Source organism: Thamnophis sirtalis, unplaced genomic scaffold (assembly GCF_051295495.1).
Source record: "Thamnophis sirtalis isolate CommonGarterSnake01/CBP01778 unplaced genomic scaffold, rThaSir2_p1.2 scaffold_7, whole genome shotgun sequence".
In the NCBI taxonomy this organism is placed as follows: domain Eukaryota; kingdom Metazoa; phylum Chordata; class Lepidosauria; order Squamata; family Natricidae; genus Thamnophis; species Thamnophis sirtalis.
The window spans coordinates 31,766,087-31,781,177 of NW_028261387.1; the positions used below are offsets into that span (position 1 = coordinate 31,766,087).

General features: G+C 37.4%; 1 protein-coding gene across 2 annotated transcripts in view; it reads left to right on the top strand.

Moving 5' to 3' along the window:
- The window catches only part of LRP8 (LDL receptor related protein 8), a 250,915-nt gene that overhangs the window by 149,548 nt on the left and 86,276 nt on the right, over positions 1-15,091 (top strand). For both annotated transcript variants that reach the window (XM_014069621.2, XM_014069622.2), the window contains exon 3: positions 13,063-13,185. In XM_014069621.2, the coding sequence (XP_013925096.2) occupies positions 13,063-13,185 (123 nt within the window). The remainder of the gene's footprint in view (positions 1-13,062; positions 13,186-15,091) is intronic.

Here is a 15,091-nt window from a genome sequence, read left to right on the forward strand (position 1 = left end):
ATGGAGTGTGCAGGGACTGAAATTTTGATGCGCGGAAGCCAAAAGCGATGCGCGGAGGCACCGATCAGCGGTAATGTACTGTGACATTCCCCGCAGCTTGGAACAGGTCTAAAACAGAGCATGTGGAGGCTGAAAACGCAATGCCTAAAATGGCTGAAGGAGGGGGCTGATGAGCAAGCGGGGTTTTGGCAACATTCGGTGTATTAGACGCACCGCAATTTTCACACATTTTAAAAACATCGTATATGGTCACCTAACTCTGGTGTTTTACAACTAAGTATAAAAAAACACAAGAATAACAAACTAAAAGGATGACAAAATAACTGAGGCCAACCATTTTATATCATTGTATAGTCTTTTCAAAAATAGACTATTCATTTTAAATAGGATCAGCTCATGTTATAGCCCAGTGCTTGGAGAAAAACTAGGTTTTTGTGGCTTTACAGAGGGCCAGCAGGATGAGGCCATTCAAACCTCAGGGAAATAATAGTCTATAGAGGAGGTACCATGACAAGAAAAGCTCTTGTTCCTGGGTCCCACCAGGTTGTTTCAAAGAAGGGAACTCCCCCACCCCACCAGATGTCATGGGACAAGAAAGGCCAATGAAAGTCCAACAGTTCCACAAATAAGCAGGAATTCCATGAGAGATTTCATAAGTGCTAACAGCATCTTCAGTTGCACCCAAAAATTTATAGGGAACTAGTGCAGCTTCTGTATGTACAGATATGCACCCATAAAACACAGATCTATCTGTGCAAGAGCCACAGGGGCCACCTATTCTTCTTGGGAGCGTAAAATCCCCCTAAATTATGTACCAGTTCAGTCTTTTGGACTCACCCCAATCTAAAATTAAAGGAGATACCTCCATACCCACAGGCACCCAGTTTTCTTTGGATTGAGTCAAAGCTTTGTTTTTCCCTACAGACAACAGATACTAGGGAGGAAACCTGGCAGCATCACTTGGACATCCTAGAGTGGAGATCTACAGCGTTGTCACCAGCAGATTAATGATACCTGTCATAGCATATAGTCATCACCGTAGAGAATGAAAAAAATAGATCATTAAGAAAGGAGAAACAGCAACTAGTCTGTTGAGAAGATGGAAAATGTGAAATTCAGAATAATCCTATCTTTATTTTGTTTAATGTAAGATGGCAGAGATGAACTCCCCCAACAAGCTGGGTTGTTAGAACCCAGAATAATTAAGTCCTTATTCTTGAAGTTCTGGTTCTTACTGGTATAATTGTCTGACCAAAGAAAGTAGGTTATAAAATCTTAAATGGGAATCTTAGCAGCCAGTTAGGATCCACACTTGTGCTGCAGTCTGACATATTATGCTAATAGTTATATAGCTATATAAATATTTGGGAGAGTGGAGAAAAACTCATGAGCCTCAGTGTTGGGCCTGATCAGCTGATTAATAATTTTCATGTTTCAGAGAATGTGATAAACAGCATTTAGACATGTGCAAAAGTTTTGATTTTGAAACATGTTAAATTCAAAATAAGCCATTCAACTATTCTGGAACTGCTTCAGGTGTCAGGAAACTGTTTTAGTCTTGAAACACCTCCAGAATAATCATTTGTTTTGAATTTAAAATGGAACATTTCAAATGAAAACCATATATAATTTTAAAAAAATACTTCTGATGTCAGCCTCTGAAAACGGACGTTTAACTAGTTGTGATTAAACCTTGTGCTCAAAGCTGACATGTGAAAAACATGGGGAAATAACAACATAGTTTGGTTCTCTGTATGAAAGTGGAACCTTACCACTTTCTCTTCTCAGGCAGTATTTTCAAAAATGATTTGGCATTGCTTTCTTCCTAGAGCCCAGAAGGGGGAAAAATGACTCTGGGTAAGCAGCTGGCTTCCACACTTACGTTTCCCCATTCCTAGTCTATATATTCTTCTTCCCCTTAAAACCATTGCTTTTGATTGCTAAATCCCCTTAAATTGATAGGCATCTATCAGCAGAAGTGGTGGAAAGGGTTCGAAAAATCAGTATTCATATAGCTGCAGCAGTCATAATCGCAGAGTTTGCACCATTTCATTCTTGCACGTGTGTTGTCATCATGATATAATCTCACTTTGCTGCAAACCATTAAACTGAGAGCATTCTATACATATTTTCCTCTTATTTGAACTTGTTGTATTTTCCAGGTCTTCTATGTATTTATTTTTGCCATTATATGATATACTTTTTCAACCCTTTTTTTTGCATCCCAAAACATTAAAAGCCTCATTTCCTGAAACCAAATAATTGGATATCAACCTGTTTGAATTTGTGACACAGAGTAGACTTGGGACAAGTACTTTTGTGAAAATGTTGTCATTTTAAAATAATTACACATTCCTTAAATTTGCACATTTATTTACAGTTTTGCATTGCAAATTCTGGATTCTTGCAATTGTCTGTAGGTTTGTTTTTAAAATATGTGTTGACTACAATACTATATTGCTCCAGCCAATAAATAGCCATGCTAGCTGGTGGCTGTGTTTCGGGTACTTCTGTAGTTCTTTATGTACAGTTTATAACTATTACCCAATGCATTGGATACAGATGGAGAAAAGACTCTAATGTAAGAGTGTGGGAACGATAAGATTTTTGTTATTTCCCCTGCTTTATTAAAGAGGAGCAAATAAATCATATGTGAAATAATAATCTTTGATTTTTATTCCATAGCTTAATTCCATAATTCATTTCCAGATTGACTACTAACAACACATTTGTTCAACTGGTGATAGCTTTTCCTGGTTATTCACTAAACAGAAGCATATTTTTTCTTGTAAAAGAATAATATATTTTGTATGTGCTTATAAATGGTTAATTCTTTGCATAACAATCCATCAATAAAACTATGAATTTACAGATTTTATGCTGCATAGAAAATTGTTTATTTAGCCCAATCCATTTTAGATTTTTTAAAAACCCTACATAAATAGGTTTACAATACTGAGATTGAGACTTATTATTTTGGCTCTTAACCAAAATGATTTGCAAATATTTCCAACACTCTTAGATGTCCATTTTTATTATTTTTATTTATTTGAATTCAACCATTTGGAGCTCTGGTGGCTCAGTGGTTAGAATGCAGTACTGCAGGCTACTTCTTCTGCCTGTCGGCTGCCTGCAATTTAACAGCTCAAATCTCACCAGGCTCAAGGTTGACTCAGCCTTCCATCCTTCCAAGGTCAGTAAAATGAGAACCCAGATTGTTGGGGGCAATATGCTGACTTTGTAAACCATTTAGGGCTGTAAAGCACTGAAGCAGTATATAAGTCTAAGTGTTATTGCTATTGCTATTTGGAAGATATTTATTTCTCAATTAAACATTCAATTACACTGATTTATTGCTAAAATGTCTATGCATAGCAATCTTCTCAACTAACAGCACCTGCTTGGATAAGAATCAACAGAATTCATGTGGGTTGGATTCAGTTTGCTTATGACTAGGTAGACATTCTAGGCTGATGTCTCTTTTAACTCCAACCTCAGGTTCTGCCACTCCTTCTCTTACATTATACTTCAATTTAAGGAGTTCTATAAAAGTCCTCATTAGGAATTTACTGGAGGAAAAATACTTGGTTAAATTAAAGATAGTGTCCACTTATATACTAGGATGATATGTGTGTGTGACAAAGAGAGAACTTTTATCCTGAAATAGAATTTTGGTCTATAATCTAAGCATTCAAACAGGTAGGTCTCCTAAAATTATGTTCTAAAAATAATATTCTACACTTATTAACAACTGGGGGGCACAGATTGTGATGAACTATATTTCTTCTTTTTATTTCATATGATTATCTTTATTATAAACTTGATTGTGAGTATTTTTTTCCTTTGGCTCCACTTTCACATTTCATTTTTAGCCTGTTTGGTCCTATTTGTGTCTTAAAATTTATTGCAGTAACATGGAACAGTTCCCTTGGACTTGGCATAAATTGTACTATTTCAGTCTGTGCATTTTCTTTTGATTATCTTCTGACATGCTGTAATAATGCAATAAGCAGAGTTATATCCCTTGACATAGCTCTTCCCTTTTGTCTCTATAACTGGATTTACATAAGCAGAAACTCTCCCTTGCTGTGCAGACTCCTGATAAATATGTATGTAGAGTGTGCACACATGCTTTTTAAAAAGAGTAAACTATGGGCATATGTATATTGAATTCAATATCTCATGAGTTTATTCAGACATTTGCAAGGCATATGATAAATTCTAAGTTTGTTTGCATAATTTTCCCTGTGGATACTCCAATATTTCAGCAAGCAAGGTGTGGTATAGTAGTACATTTTAGTACATTTTTTTTAATTAGGACTGTGCAGTTATTTATTTATCAAACTTGTATGCTGCCCCATCTTGCCCAAGGAGATTCTGGGTTTGGATTTAATCTTAATTTGGAGTTGAAGAGAAAAAGATAATCTATAGCTTGTGTGGCTCCATGCATCACACTTCATGGCAGATCAAACTGCTTTTTCTGGGATTACCCAAGTTAGGAGGGAAAATCACATTTGGTTTAAGGTCCTGCTGTGAGGAGCAACATGTACACCATTTTGTTGCATAGAATTGCTGCAGATTGCGGCAGAGATTACAGATTGGTGTACAGCACTCTTTTTAGGTTCCAAGAAGCAATAGGAAACCAAGTTTAATTAAAAACATCAGGCTAGAAATCAGGAAACTGAGTTCTAGTCCTGCCTTAGGCACAAAGCCAGTTGATTGTCTTTGGGCCAGTCACTCTCAACCCAAAGAAGGCAGCAACATTTTCCTCAAAGGTGTTGCCAAGAGAACTGAAGGGGTTGTCCAGGTGGGTTCCAGGAGTCAAGATTGACTTAAAGGGATCCCCTTCCCAATAAAAAGCAAGATGTGCAAGCATTTTAAAACTTAGCAAATGCTTATCATTATTTTAAATGCCACTTCATTTTCAAAGACTGCAAGACAAAAAGAAATATAAAATAAAAGCATCAAAAAGTTGGTAACATAAACCATTCAGGTAGCAGAATCTTCAAGCATCCCCAAATGCTTCTCTGAAGGGCCATATTTTTACATATCTTTGAAAATACAATATCTTCTTGCAAACTGGATCCTTTTCAGCCCCACTTATTTCAGACTGTGATAGCTGCTGAGTGAAACTCCAAATGCCATTTCCAGATTTCAGAGTGAACAAGGGGATAACAACAGAAGGCAACTGAGTTGAATTTAAGGGCAAGCTACCTTACCTTCAGACCTGAGCAGGCTAAGGAGCTCTCATAGACCTTTGTTGACATTCTTTGTCTCTAGCAATCTAGATCTTAGCTTCCCTGAGGAAGCCACCTGAGATACAGGATGCTGGTTCTGGACCTTCTTACATCCATGTAAGGAACCACGGTGGATCTTTTTACCTCAGGTTTTCAGAATGTTCTCCTCATGAGCACTGCATCTTATCTCATGGTAACCAGTTTTCCTGGACCTCCACAATATTTTTCTCTTCAAAAGCATTCTTTGGATCATTCCCTACTCTCTGATCATTCAATTTTTGCAAACCTAACCGGTAGCTGATTTCCACAGATCTGTTGCACTTTGCAGGATTTGGCATTGCCTTATTGGGTAATCCTATAATCAGAACAGATGGCTACCCTTCCAGTGGTCATTTATATATAGTAGTGTAACTCCCTTTCTTTTTTCCTGCTTTTAAATCATTAAACAAAGGCGCTGTCCTTCCTCACCAATTCTGAAATTCTATGCACAAAAGAACAGATTCTCCCCTAGTAACTGCTTTAAATGCCTTTTGAAATGCTTATTTGATTCATGCCTCTTTGGGGAGTATTTGAAATTGTCAGAGATAAACTGCTAGAATTTTCTACCTTGTTCTTTATATTATTAATCAAAACAGCTTTTGCAACTGGATAAGCTTCCTTTATATTTTCTTCTGTCACCAACTGAACGATGATTATAGTTAGGACTGCATAAATCTTGGTTGGGTTTTATAGTCTGAGCTCTTCTGATTGGATTCTAGTTTCATCCGTCTTGTTCTGCTCCATGGAATAAAACTAAGCTGTTTATATATGCTGCCAGGTAACCAAGAGGAATGGTTGGTAACCATAAGTTCAGCAAAGCTTTCCCACATCATCTTTATGATATTTTTGAAGAGGTTCTACTCATGGGATGAGTTTAGCTTTTCCTGCCACTTGCCAGAATTAACATATGGTTGCTACTGGTATCTGACAATTGTTTTCTTCTTGCTCCATGAACAACAGCTAAATCTCTATTGGTTTTAGTTACATTGGGAGGCTACAGCAGAAAAACAGTCACAGAGATACTTTTCCACAGTACCTTTAACTTGTCAGGGAATGGATTGTGGAAGACGTACTCCTAGCATATCTGAAAAACATCTGGTTGGGAAAGTTATTCCATGGCTTATAGTTCATGTGAAATTTTTCAGACATATACTTTTTAAATTATGCTTTTCTGTTTCATGTGGGAAATTCTGTGAAATTCAAGCTGCACATTCAGCCAAATGTTTGGTGCTTGTGTTAAAGTTTTACTTTTTTGTAGTTACGCTAAATAATCTTAAGAGGCAATGAAAATTTGAGAGTCTACATGTGAAATTAGATCGTAAATATTAATATTTTATGTTTCAATTATCATCCCATACTTTAGTACTACATGCTTGTATTTTAAAAACAAAAAGTCTTACTGTGATCCACAAATGATTAAACAATATTTCATTTCATTTTTGTACTGTTTATTTCTCCCATAAGAAAATCTCTAGTGCCTATTTTGTAGTGTATTATTATATTTATCTTCTGAGAAGAAAGTTCCAGAGTTAGAATTGGACTTTATACCTCTGTATGCAGAATCTGCATCTTTTAAATCTTATTTCCCCAATTTTTCATGCCAGATCATATTTGGCTACAATTGTTAACGTTGTCACAACTGCATGGCCAATGGTAGAGACAAAAGAGTTTTCTAGTAGTATATCTGGCATAACAGATAGTTATAATATATTTACCGACTTTAGTGTCATTCCTATGAGATACATATTGTCTGGTAGAATGCAATTAATAATAAATAAGACATGGAAGTTGAGTCAAAACAATTTGTAGGACATCCCAAGAATAATTCATATAGAATTATCACAGGAATTTTCCCAGTCTGTGAAATAGGTCACTTTGTTTTCTTCCTAAAATAAAACAAAAAGAAGTCTATGCCCTAAATCCAAATTTCCCCATTGTATTTTAAAAAAATATCCATGATGCTATTTTTTCCTCCCTTTTCTTAAAATTCAGAGTTGCCACAACAGCTCACCTGTGTGTCTTTTCCACATTCTAGCTTGCTAAAACAATTATTGTAACTGGATGTTGGGAAGAAAAATAAATTAAGGGAAGCCAATAAATTTCATATTATATTTCTTAATTGGGTGATGTTATTTATAGTATATAGGCCTGATTTAAAGAGTCATGGCTAAAAGGCATGAATTCTTCTTTAAATTTCACTATCCCAAATATGATGTAATAGTTACTTCTATTTTTGTCTTATAGACATTTTTCATGCACACACACTTTCTTAGCCTATTTTTAGGCCTTATTTGATTAACATTTTGATTCCGACATGTCATTTGGCTATAGATGTGAATTATTGCTGATTTAAAGTATTTTTGAGTATGGACCACAAGAATTCTGAAATGCATTCTCCAAAGCAGGCAGTTCTTCAAAGACTTCTCTCTTTTATGCTCAGGAACAGTTCAGGAAGGAAAGATTGGATTAGAATTCCTGCCTCCTTGATATTGTTTTCTTGAGGGCTGGCTGAAAGTCTCAAATTATGGCAGTAGCCTGAGATAAATGTGGTCAAAGTATACTGTGGGTCTCAGTTTCTGCTTCTTAAAGGGAGATTGCAGCAATGCACCTTGCAAGTCTAGGGTGGAATGAGTAAGATAATTGTAATTAAATGTACATAAATGAGTGATTTACAAACAATAAATAATTCACTTCATAAAGATAGGAGTGGGCTTGCCATAGGTCTACGTCTTCCCTAGAGAAGAATTGCTTTTAGCAACTGGGGCAGATTAAATTGTTGGCATTAAGTATTTTAGGTTAATCATGCTCAGTAGTGTTTGTTTACATAAGCTTGTTTTAATTGAAAATTGAAGGATTTATACTGTTGGGAGTAGCTTGTATTTCAAGATCCCTGAATTCATGCAGCAAAAACAATAACCACTTGGATTTTTCTGTCTCAGTAGCGTCCATTGAAGATACTCAGGTGGCTTCCGTTGAGTTGAAAACTGAATTGTTTTCCTTTTCCCCATTCAATCTGGCTTAAACTGTTGGATCTCCTGAGCCGATTTACTTATCATCCACATTATCCTTATAGTTTATCAGCAGGAAGAAGACCTTACAGGCTATCTGATTGTGGGGATACAAACCAAGCATATTAACACCTTCAAAATGCTTTTGGATGGTTCTTTGCCAGTATTGTATATCTTTCCACCTTTTGTGATGCCTGATAATAAATTAATTGTGTTTTCAAAGAACACTGTCAAGGGAACAAAGCAATCCATGGCACCATCTGCTACCGGCATGTTTGTGTGGTGGTGGGAGTTTGTATCTCCATTATTCAGAATCCTTGGCAGACCCCAGTGCTGCCAGCAGCCCTTTTCTTCAAAGATAACAGCCAGGGTATTATTGGTAGATCAGTGGGAAAATGGCTTTCTAATGCCAAGGCTGGGGCATTACCAAGTCAGGAGTAAGCATATTGGAGCATTTTGGGATGAATGGTGCAGAAAACAAAATGCAGATCAAAATGGTAAAAATGTCTGGCCATGCATTTTATGAAGGCCATTAAACTATGATGCTTTATTATAATAAATAGTTTCAATCTGTCCTGAAGGAAACGTTTTGAGGCTAAATGTGGAAACCATCAGAGAACAATGTTAGTATGCAATTTGCATATTGAAATTATTACAAGCTTCTTTGAAAAACATTAAATCAATGTAATGTCATAATATGAAAATATAACTTGTAGAGGATAAAATCATAATAGTCTTATGGAGACAATACAGATACCTGCTTTCATTTTCCTCATTATTTTCCATTCATGCTGAAATTTTCTATTATCTAGCTCAGCAGACAAAATTATACAATACAATATATGTTTATAATAACAATGTTTGGAAATATTTGAGAAAAGGTCTTACTGACCATAGTAGCAACTATTCTCCTAAAGCAGGGGTCACCAACCTTTCGGACCTCAGGCATCACTGAATTAATAATTTTAAATCCCACGGACCACTAATATGATCTGCTGAGAGAGTGTCACTAGGTGGGCATGTGACTGGGTGGGCATGGCCAACTTGATGTCGCTCACATCAAGGAGTGCCTCACTGGCCTCTCCTCGCCCCTCCCCTCCCAGCCACTCCTTGCCTGCTCCTTAGGGCCCCAACAGGAAGCAGTTGTTGAAGCTAAGCAGACACCATAAGAAAGTTGGCAAAACAGCTGGCTCAGTTCAAATTGGATCTGACCAAGAAGGAGGCTCAGCAAAAGCACCCACTGAGAACTACGAGCATAGGCTTTCCAAGCAGAAGGAAGACCTGCGGAGTGCAAGGCCAGTACCAGCGCCTAGAGGCTAGGCAGGCTGTGATGGTCAGCCAGTTCCAGCCCATGATACAGTCCCGGAGGTAACAAGGCCCTCCAGCTCTTCACCACCAGCGGCACCCCTCCAGCCTTCACCCAAAGCCCCACACCAGGAGGCTCCCACACCAAGTTGGAATTTCTGCCCCCCCTCTGCCCCACACAAAAGGACCCCAAAGGGGAAGACTCTCTGCAGCAACATAAGCGTTCATTGCACGTATCCAGCCCAGGGAGCGTAGTTTAAGGACTCCTGATTTAGTGCAATATAAAAAATGCAAATAATTTTTCTGCGGACACCAAAATTTTCTCATGGACCACCAGTTGTCCACGGACCACCAGTTGGTGACCGCTGCCCTAAAGACAGAATTCATTTGAAAACAAATCAAATAGCTAACATGTGACCAGCTCAGATTACTGCAGTTTCAAGGCTTGTCCTTAGATCAGAACTGGGGCCCCCATTTTACAGCCCCCAAAGCTACATCTGGCACTTTGGCTCTCCCTGTACCACTCACATGAGGTCAATCAGAAATTAAAAATCAGCTGTAAATAAATGCACTGCAGGAGGCAGGAGAAGTCGAGTCAGGCCTGGCTCTGCCCAGTCACCATGCGCTCCTTCAGTCAACTGACAGCTGTGGGAAGATGAAAAGAGAAAGTGCTCATATCTGGCCGGCAGCAGCTTGATGAATTGAGATGACAGAGTTTGAGGACATCAGGTTACATTGGTTCAACCCTCCATAACAGTCCCACTGGTCCCTTGGGAAAATTAATTGTTCACCACTGACCTTCATGAAGAAAAGCAGAAAGCAGCCTATATTTCCTTCATAGATTCTGAAACTGATGTTTGAATCCAGGTAGCATTTGAAGATCCATAATCCATAATAATACTCTCTGTCTGATATAGGCAGGCTAATGTCTCTAAGTTTTAAGAAGGCCATAGTTGTTTTTAAAACAATCCACAGCCCTCCTCCTTCACAAAGAGACAAGTGTCCTTTACATTACATAGAAAGAATGTGAGAAAGATCTATTGGCACTAAGTTGCCTGTGTATATAGGTTTTTCATTTAAAAATAGAGTACTGATTGGAATTCTTGTGTTATTATTAGTATTATTGCAGGAACTAGGTATGTCTAGTTTAATGAAAAGAAGGACTAGGGCAGACATGATAGCAGTGTTCCAATTTCTCAGGGGCTGCCACAAAGAAGAGGGAGTCAAACTATTTTCCAAAGCACCTGAGGGTAGAACAAGAAGCAATGGGTGGAAACTAATCAAGGATAGAAGCAACTTAGAACTGAGGAGAAATTTCCTGACAGTTAGAACAATTAATCAGTGGAACAGCTTGCCTCCAGAAGTTGTGAATGCTCCAACATTGGAAGCTTTTAAGAAGATGTTGGATAACCATTTTTCTGAAGTAGTATAAGGTTTCCTGCCTAGGCGGGGTGGTGGTGGTGTTGGACTAGAAGACCTCCGAGGTCCCTTCCAACTCTGCTATTCTATTCTATTCTATTTCAACTTTCTTAATAAATCTAGCTAATCTGAGAAAGTTATTGCTCCAGAAATTTTAATTTCAATCATTCTTAGCTGCAGCTAGCATGACCCTTGGCAAAGGAGTGTGGGATTGGTTATCTAAAATATCTGAAGGACAAGATGTTTCATTCTCCCATTTGAAGTGTGCATAATACTTGACTGTCTGATCTGATTTCAGAATAATAACTCCATAGCAAGCCCAAGATCTGTGATATGCTTTTACATGGAAAAACCCTACTTACTTGAGATGAAATTAGCTAATAAATCAATAGAAAAGGTTGAGGTTGTCAAGCAAAAGTTTTAAAAATAAGAACATAAATCTGGAGGCTGCTTCAATATTTTTTCTGCCTTAGTACATAGCCATCAGCTGGGCCACCGCTGGGATAACTACCTGCTGTTGATAATTCATAATTCATGTGATTTGTGCACAGGAAACAATACACTCCATTCCTCATGGTGTGCTTGTCTGTACTTACAATACTATTTGAAGAAAGCCTAACATTTACGAGGATGTCACAATAAGGAATCTGTACATTTTATGATAAAAATGATAGTTTATCAGGGGATGGTTTGTTTTTTCAGTGTTCATTAATACGATACTGGGTTTAAAATTTGGCCCTGTATCTTTTAATGCTGCTTTTCTTGTCTTTAGAGAATGGACTTTGGTTAGACATATAAGTTCACCTCATTAGATGGAAACATTTAATTTTTATCTTTAGCTATTTTTAAACTGATGGTCAACTGATTCCAACTGAGTAAATTTGTGCAATATATTTGCACTACTTTTAAACCCTGTGAATTGCAATGGATTTGTTGGTTCCTTCTCACAAACTTCATTTTACCATACTCCTAGTTTGAAGCCTATCAATCATACCCTACTTCCTAGTTGAAGCCTATTAACCTAAACAATATGAAAGTGGGTTCCATTTTATTTCTATGAAGTATTCAAAGTATCTTTGAAAAAAAATTCCTTGATCTGATGCCCTCCAAAGCTACTGGCATCCTCCAGTTTGATAATGCTGGTTGGGGGTAGAAGTCAAGTCAATGTTTATTATAGTCAAAGACCAGGGACCAGCGTAAGTTAAGAACACTCAAGGATATCCAGTTAAAAATTCTAGAATAAAATAATAAATAACAGATAAAATCTATATTAAAACTACAATTTGAAATCTGTCAGTTGTACACAAGCAAAAGACAGCATGGCCTAACTGTAGTATAATATCAATCCTTAAACTGTGAGGACCATAATCATTAAATACTAAAAAGGAGGTGGAAAATGATAGTGAAACTGTAGGAGATGATCAGGCTGAGCCCAAGGGCAGAGTCAAATACACCATCAGTTTGGAATTCTTATGGTTCCGTACAAGAACTAAGTCTCACACATACACCCCTGTAAATTCTGCTGATTCTTATCTGTCACCAATTTGCATTGGCCATTAGTTATTCAGATTCTTGGTAGCATAAAATAAACTTTTGAACCCTATCCTGGCTCCTGGTTTTTGTGATTGACAGAAACACAAGAAAACTCAAGAAATATTATCTTAGCACAGCTTCAGCTGTACTGCAGTTGTGATTGAGGGAGCAAGGCAGGCAAGCATAAAGAAATGCTATCTTATTCCTTTTATTGTTTTCTGAAAACATAGCTTACTCATAACAATATCCATAGATAAAATATTGGAAGAGGTTAAGGGCTCCTTTTCTTTTTCATTCTCCTATTCCCACAACTGTTTGGACTCTAAAGTTCCCTCAGTTGAAGGCATGCCTGGTGAAACATTGATTCCTTATGATCTAGGAATAGATGAATTATACAGCTCTTGAGGTGTAAGAAGTGTTTTTGATTAATTACCATGCATCTAAAATCAAAGAATGATTTACTATCCAATTGAACTATTCTTTTTCCTTAAAAAAAAAAAAACTTCTTTCTCTCCTTTCAGCCAAGAAGACTTGTGCAGAGTCCGACTTTACCTGCAACAATGGTCACTGCATCCCATCCAGATGGAAGTGCGATGGAGAGGAGGAATGTTCAGATGGATCTGATGAATCCGAATCAATGTGCAGTGAGTATTCTTGCTTTGCATTTCTGGAACATTTGGCTTTGTAATAATTTTGAAAGCGAATGGTGAAACAGATGACAAGCATACTTACATGCACAGAGAAGCTAACTTCTATTGAAGCAATGGAAACGTACTTCAGGAGTGCACCTACCTATCCATATGGATGTTCACACCCCCCCAAGCTGTTCACTTTCAAGTTATTAGTAATATGCAAAGGGCAGAAAAGCAGTAAAAACTGTAAGCAGAAGAAATTAAATAAAGAGATAATAAAAAAGGATGTGTAGCTAAATCTAGTTTAACACCAGTACTCTCCACTGTGCCTCTCTATACCTTTCTGTCTTTATAAACCAACCTTGCTTTTATCACATCCATCCATGGCAGCATACATTGCTTGATGTTCTTTAAATGTCTATTTTCTTTTTTACCATTTCATCAACCTCATGCAGCCACCACTGCTTCATCTTCTTCCCAGTCCATTAACTCTTCCTTCATGTGTCTGTTTTGCAGTTCTATGCTCTCTATATAACTAAGTCACCTCAGTATACTTTTTCATACTGGTCACTCATTTGTATTCAATCCGCATACGTTCAGCTCCCATTCATTCTTGAGCCTATTGCTTCCTTGTTTTACTGCCCACACATCACTGCATTCAAATTACTTCTACATTTCTCCAGCCATTCCCATTTCATGTGTATGTAATAGTGTGGGCAGAAGCATGCTCTTATGTATAGCCATTCATTCTACTATTTATCATTATATGCAGCCAGTACTCATTCCTCACAACAAACTATGTACTGTCCACTACCTTCCTACCACCTTTGGTACATCTTAAATTTTCTCCATCAATTTCCCTATCTTTGGAAAACATTTTATCACTTTTCCTCTACTTGCTCTAATTTATCACCATTTATATATAACTTTCAATCTATTTCCATTTTCTGGGTTATGCCAAACTAATCTTTCTATGCCACTTAGTAATGTAATATTTTTCTCTCTATTCTAAGTAACTTCTATAATCCTATGTCCATGTTCTATTCATTCTGTTGGAAAATTAGTTTAGCTTCAGTTACTTTTTTTGATACAGAATTTGTACTTCCTTGTCCTGCAATTCTATTTTCATTCCATTTTCTTTCATTCCATTTCTTTTATTTTCTTTTATTTTGTGTCTATTACCCTCTATTATCCACTTTTAATATTAACAAGTAATTGTCTCTTTCATAATTATAACCCTCAGGAATCTTGAATACATCCACTAATTCTCTTAATAAAAAATAAAAACAATAATGCTTTTAGATTGATACTACCATTGGATTATTGTTTCAGAAATATTTCCTTAGAACAGGGGTGTCAAACCTGCATTCCGCAGGCTGGATGCGTCATGTGCTGGCCACCCCCACCCCCATTTTAGCAAAGGGGGGAAAGTTGTGATATGTCACGTGACAACAATGTGATGCTGAGAGTGTGACACCCCTGCACAGAGAAACAGAATGACCATGGACATGCAGAAATTCAGTGAGAAGGAGCAACTTCTGACTTTCTGCCCATTTCTTTCAACTTCCATTTCCTTCCTTCCGAGGTTGGTAAAATGAGGACCCAGATTGTTGGGGTCAATATGCTGACTCTGTAAACCACTTAGAGAGGGCTGTAAAAGCATAATGAAGTGGTATGTAAGTCTAAATGCTATTGCTATTTCTCAATGACTTTTCTTGTAGAAAGCTAGCAGGGAGTGTTGGAAATTACAATTGTGTGACTGTGCTTGGCCACAGCAGCATTGAAGCAATTACAACTTTGCCAAATTTCAGTCCCATGGATTTTGGATGCATACTTTAGGTTAGCTCATTTAAAGTAGGAGATGACCAAGCTGAGCCTGAGGGAGGGGCCAAACATGTCATCAATGAGTCCCTTCACA